The following is a 6,390-nucleotide window of genomic DNA, read 5'->3' as shown; positions in this document are numbered from 1 at the left end:
GAATTGACCTATTATGAATCTTGATGGTAAGAATATTATCTGTGTTTGTATATTGGTTTTTTACGATAGTTCAATTTTTTACCAAGTTATGTGAACTCAAATGAAGGTAAACCGGGAAAATTAATACGACGTTTAACCTAGAAAACCAATAACAAATTAATCATCACCCTTAAGAGAACGTAACAGGCATTTATTGTCTTTGTCTTACAAGTGCGTATTATAGCAAATTTACACTCAGAAAATCACGTTTAACTTCTTTAGTTTAAAAATTAGAGTGAATCGACCTATTATAACATTTGATGGTAAGAACACTATCTTTGTTTGAATGTAAGTTTTCTTTTACAATAGTTCAATTTTATCAAGTTTTACGCATATAGTATACCGTAAATTAAAAATGCTCATAACTCACTTAAAAACTGAATTATTGTAAAAAACCAACGTACAAGCACAGATAATGTTCTTACCATCAAGTTTCATAATAGGTCAATTCACTTTAATGTTTAAACTAACGAAGCTATACAAGTGTTCTGCTGAGCGTAAATTCGCTATGTTACGCAGTGGTAAGACGGAGACAATAAATGCCAGTGTTACGTCCTCTTAAAGTTCGAATTTTGTAGTTAAACATTTATAAAATGTTAAATTTTTATAGCTAAGGATTGAAAACTTAAAACAAGGTTCCACGTAAACAGGTTATATATAAATTATTATACTTTATTCACAATAATATCATCAAATATACTTAGTAATATCATAGGCTGACTGACCGTTTTCGCTCAGAATCGTTTTTCTTATACAATGATATTATATCATTGAATTCAAATTTAACACCATCCATCACAGTGACCCACTTGTAACCTACTGTACATCAGAGCGACACCCACTTGCCCACCTTTTATTTTGTTGGATCCAATAATAATAGATATAGCCAGTTTGCGTATTGCGTTATATATAGTTCCATGGAAAAATGCTGACGTACAATACACAGATAAAAATCGCTATAAAAACTCGAATCGTTAATATAGGTTACGGTTATTATTTATACGCCATACACGCAAACTATAAAACCTAATAACAACAACATACATATTACAATACGTAAAGTTGTTACGTTTTTTGATTTTATCAGAAGTATACAATTCACGTTTTTTAAACAAAATAATAACATAGAATTATAGATAATATGATAAATATTATATTGTATTTTTATTTCAATATACAGGGTGATTCACCAAGCATGCTCCTCACTCTCATTTTCTTCTTCAATAATGCACTTATTAAAAAATGATTTTTTGAATTTTTAAATATACACAAAGAACGTATTCCAAATTCTTAAATTTTTGTTCGATATTGGGAGTATCCTATATGGAGATACAAACTTCTATTTATCAAATGACAACCCCGTTGTCTATTATAAATTATTTCACGTATAATTTTTCTAAACGTTTGTACATTGTAACATTTGTACGTATCAAAATCAGCCTTCGAACTGGTAGTTTTTGAGTTATTTAACTTTGTGTAGGTACTAATGATAAACCTATAGATTTGGAAGATATGGAATATACGCGATAGTTAATATTAATCTATCAATATTTTAATTTATAACATTAGCCAAAGTATGAAAAATACTAGATCTAATAGGGAATATTACATTTATAATAATATTATAAGTAAAATAAATTAGATTTTATAATTTTGTAAAACCATTTTTGAGAACTTAATAATTAAGTATAAACAGTTTTATGACTGAAAACTACTCGTTCATATGTTGATTGTTGAATCAGGTATATCAAAATGTTCAAAAAAATTATTATTTAAATAATTTATAGTTGAAAGGGTTCTCAATTGAAAAACATAAATTCGTATTTGTAACAAGACTGAAGACGCTCCTTCAGCAATACAAAAAAAAAAATCAAAACTTAAAATAAGTGTTTTGATTAAGTGTATTTAAAAATTCCAAAAATCAGAATTTGAATAAATGCAATATTAAAGGAAAAAATGTGAAATAACATCCTTGGTAAATCATTCATTCACTCTGTATTTATTAATAATGATTGAATAATTTATATACCTACATGTTTTTTTACTGTACATAACTTATTGTAGAATAAGCTTACATAATTTATAAAAACATAATATTATATACATTTAACAATTATGCATTTGCGGTTTTACTTGTAACACGACGTGGGTCAGTAAAAAACGATAAAAAACAAGGTTAGAAAATATATCGCTCACGAAAAAAATGCATACCTGTAACAAAAACAATGCTTGGAAAAAAATATGGTAGAAAAATGGAATATTATTGCTGAATTATAAAAATCAAGCACTATAAAAATAAACTAAAAATTCTCAAAGTTTGCCGGAGATTAAGTATTATTACTATTAACAAGGGTTTTATATAAAATCGTCTCTGTTTATAGTAAGATAGCGGTGGCTGGATCTGATGGACTATTATTTTTGCATTGGACGATAGTTTGGTTTTTACATAAAAGTATAAAACTACGAGGCAAATGATTTGTTTAATGATGGACATTTTTTGTTAGGCCCTCGATATTTTTACATTTATCATACTATATAGTATATACTGTAAAGTGACGGATTTATAATTTTGGGGGAGCCCATTGTCTTTTTCCAAGTTTTCCGACACAAATATTTTAAAACAGCCCAATTTATTAACTTAGAAGCTAGGCCAATGGGGAGGGGGGCACCTCTGCACCCCTTAAATCCGCCACTGATATAGATATACGGTCCATTTAAAGTAATACACTTATTATTTGAGAAAAACACTAACAATTTTTAAAATATTTCTTTTATAACATGTTAAGATCGCTATAAAACAAAATTATGTTTTTATAGTTATAATTTTAAATGCGTTAAATATCATTAAAATACACGCGCGCATCAATCATCGGTCGTAATATCATACTATAATATTATTACTGTGAGTTGTGACGTGCTCAGCGCTGTATTGTGCTGCAGGTGGACTGGCCGACCGGACGGGCGCCATACACGTGGGCGACCGTCTGCTGGCGATCAACGGCGCAGACCTGTCCGAGGCGCCGCTGTCCACGGCCATAGCGCAGCTGCAGAACACCGACGACCGGGTGGTGATCACCGTTTCGCGACCGCAACAACGGTCGTTGTACACCAGCGCGGGTATGCTGTCCGGGTCAGCCGCGGCCGCGGAAGACTCGGCCATCGAGTCGGACACCTGTACCCGGTCGGCGCCCAACCTGCACGAGCCGACGCCCGACCGGATCGTGTTCCGGCACCGGTCCAAGAGTGCTCAGAGGAAGGTGCCGGAATTCGACAGCGACTATTTCGGCGGCACTCTCCGTCCGTACTACATACGCGAGCACGCCGACTACGATATCGACAGTATATTCAAGATAGCCGAGAACCAGGACAGGGACGGGCTGCTCGATTTCGACCTGTTCCAAGTACGTCGGCGGCCGTTCTGGTGCAGCATCGTAGATTATTAATTATTATGCTCATCGTTTGGATAATAATATGTAGCCACGATGTCGATATAAAGTTCCCCAGCTCCAGGATTTCGGCCTGCTTCACACATTATGGGCGGCGACTGGGCGACTGTGTAAATTCCACCGATTATAATAGCAAATTATTTTTCGTAGGTTAATTCCACTTTTGATCTGTAAAATAAATTAATGTAATGTTAAATGTTAATTAAAATAATATGTTTATGTACTAAATTTGATTATAATCTATGCTTGTGGGTGGTATACTGGTATGTACCCCTCGTCGTGCCTAAATTTTCAGGTATTATAGCTTTACCACTACTTTTTTTCAAATTAGGACGCATAATGGATCTGTATTTATGCTCACGTTTTTCTATGAAATCACAAAGTAGGTAGTATTTTTTATAAAATTTTTTTTTTATCGTAACGGCGTTTACTTGTTATATTTCCAACTTAAAGAGACTTCTACTGTATCTACATTCTATACATGATTACCACTAAATTCGTGTTTGGTTTTTTAATTTACTCTTTTTCGACGATGAATTCGTTTTAATTTAAATGTTATCAAAATCGCAAAAGCCATTCGTAGCTGGACTTAAGTATTACATAATATATGGGTCATATTATATAGCTAGAGCTGAGAATATAATGCCCTATAAAACTCTAAAATATACACTTAAAAAAATACTTAAATGCAATAAAAATTCTAAACAATGCACTAAACAATTGTTTGGCCCCTGTTTATACAAATACACTTCAGACATATTGTTATAATATTTCTACTTTTTATTTTATTTAGGTTACTCTATTCAAGGACACGGTGTACGAAGATTTCGGTTTCAGTATATCGGACGGTCTGTATGAGCGAGGAGTGTTCGTCAACAATATCAGAAAAGGTGGACCGGCCGATTTGAGTGGCATGCTGAAACGATACGACCGTATAATTCAAGTAATTGTTTATTTTATGTTATAATATAATATATAATACTATATTGTATATTAATATAACGTGATAGCAGCCAGCAGTGTGCATTCATGTCATGTATAAACATTTGAAAAATGTGCAACATCATGCACTTTAATATTCTAAAATTACATGAATACGTATTTTTTTTATATACAATTTTGGCGAGAAAACACATTTTTTTGTTATTCTAGTCATGTTTAAAACACTATTTAAAAGATAGTAGTGAAAAGTATTACCTACTTATTAGTTAATAGTAGGTAACCTATTCAGTAAATATTAATATTATATTAATAATTTTAAATTTTAATAATATATCATCAAACATGTTAATGAATGGTGATACATATGGAATTACTAAATCATTATATAAAATATATGTAATATTGTATGGATATACTTAGTATTTATAAATATACTTCAACCATTTTTATAAACTATTAATATTGATAGAATAATATTAATCACTAAAATTTTCAAATCACTATATGACAGTTATCCTTTATTATATGGAGCTTATATTATCCTTAGAACACAAATATTATTTTCTACGTACTTACGTCAACATTTTCAGAAAAATTATCCGCCAAATAATTTACTACTATAAAAAAGAGGGTTCTTATTTGAAAAACAGAAGTTGGTATCTTGAAATGGACTCCTTAAGTAGTTAAAAAAAATCTCAAAGAATTTGAAAACATGGTCCTTAAATATATTAAAAAATTATCAAAAGCATATTTTAAATAACTGTATTATTGATGAAATAAAGGGGGTCAGCACTCAGCTCGCTTGGTCAATCGCACTCTGTAATCCGTATATAATATATACATTTTTAAATATTATAAGCGTTGTTATTCATATTATAATAATATGATTCATCGACATTTTCGCTATGTATTGCTTATGGACATTAATTGAACTGTGATTTTCTGCAGGTGAACAACACCAGGACAGACGACTCCGACTGCTGTCTGACCGTACCATTGGTGGCGTCTGCTGGAGACAAAATCACACTGACCGTAGAAAGACGGAACAACATGCCGAGAATTCAATTTCCTTAGTCAATTGATAATCACATACTTACCTGTAAAATTTACTACTGCATAGAATATTTAAAAACTTGATTCCACGAAATCTAATTTTGTTTTAGGGCTGAGGACTCCTTGCGTTCTATATACGTTTGATTTATGTATTATTTATAATATTTTATTTTTCAAAACGTACTACGCATTATGCATTATATTGATAACAAGTAAAACTCTAATCCTATAATATAACCATCGTAACTATTTGATAAGTATTATTCGTCAATATTTCAATTTTATTTTAAGTTAAAATCTATATTATAATATAATATTATGTTACATTTTTATATTTAATTTTTTTATACTCATTATTTTTATTTTGTCCGTTAATTATAAAAGTGATTGTTTATATGAGCGCGTGTGTGCGTGTGTGAGTGAGTGATGTGTGTGCATGTGTATGCGTGTGTTTGTACATGATCTTTTTAAACTGGATATTTTGGATACCTAATTGAATGTATACTATAATAAACTGTAATTTAATAATAATCATTTGTGATCATTTTATTTTTTAGGAACTCACTTATTTTAGTATGCCATGTACATTAAAAAAAATATCCGTTCATAGGATGCAGATAAAAATATTATTCAGTTACCGGAAAAAATATTTCTTTTTAAATTGTCCATATTATGTTCGTACAATTTCTATAATAATTAATTCTTATACCTACTATCAAAAACCGAAGAATAGAGTACTGCCCATAGACATAATATAAATAATATATATATATTATGTCTATAGTACTGCCCATGGCCAAATAATATTTGACCAAGTTACCACCTATATAAATAATTATTATTGTACCTATCTATTATTCTGTAGTTTATACTTTAGATATAGGCAAGGGTACCTACTTTTTGTATATCC

At 30.7% G+C, this 6,390-nt stretch overlaps 1 protein-coding gene across 3 annotated transcripts in view; it reads left to right on the top strand.

Moving 5' to 3' along the window:
• LOC100165716 (glutamate receptor-interacting protein 1) overlaps nt 1-6,014 on the top strand; it is a 16,113-nt gene extending 10,099 nt beyond the window's left edge. For all 3 annotated transcript variants that reach the window (XM_001948099.5, XM_008185111.3, XM_029489283.1), the window contains exons 11-13: nt 2,980-3,440; nt 4,279-4,428; nt 5,376-6,014. In XM_001948099.5, coding sequence (XP_001948134.2) covers nt 2,980-3,440; nt 4,279-4,428; nt 5,376-5,501 — 737 coding nt within the window. In that variant the 3' untranslated portion in view covers nt 5,502-6,014. The remainder of the gene's footprint in view (nt 1-2,979; nt 3,441-4,278; nt 4,429-5,375) is intronic.
• The last annotated feature ends 376 nt before the right edge of the window (nt 6,015-6,390 follow it).

Source organism: Acyrthosiphon pisum, chromosome A2, assembly GCF_005508785.2.
Source record: "Acyrthosiphon pisum isolate AL4f chromosome A2, pea_aphid_22Mar2018_4r6ur, whole genome shotgun sequence".
Taxonomy (NCBI): Eukaryota; Metazoa; Arthropoda; class Insecta; order Hemiptera; family Aphididae; genus Acyrthosiphon; species Acyrthosiphon pisum.
Note: the sequence above shows the minus strand (reverse complement) of the source record. Positions and strands in the feature narration are given on the sequence as shown.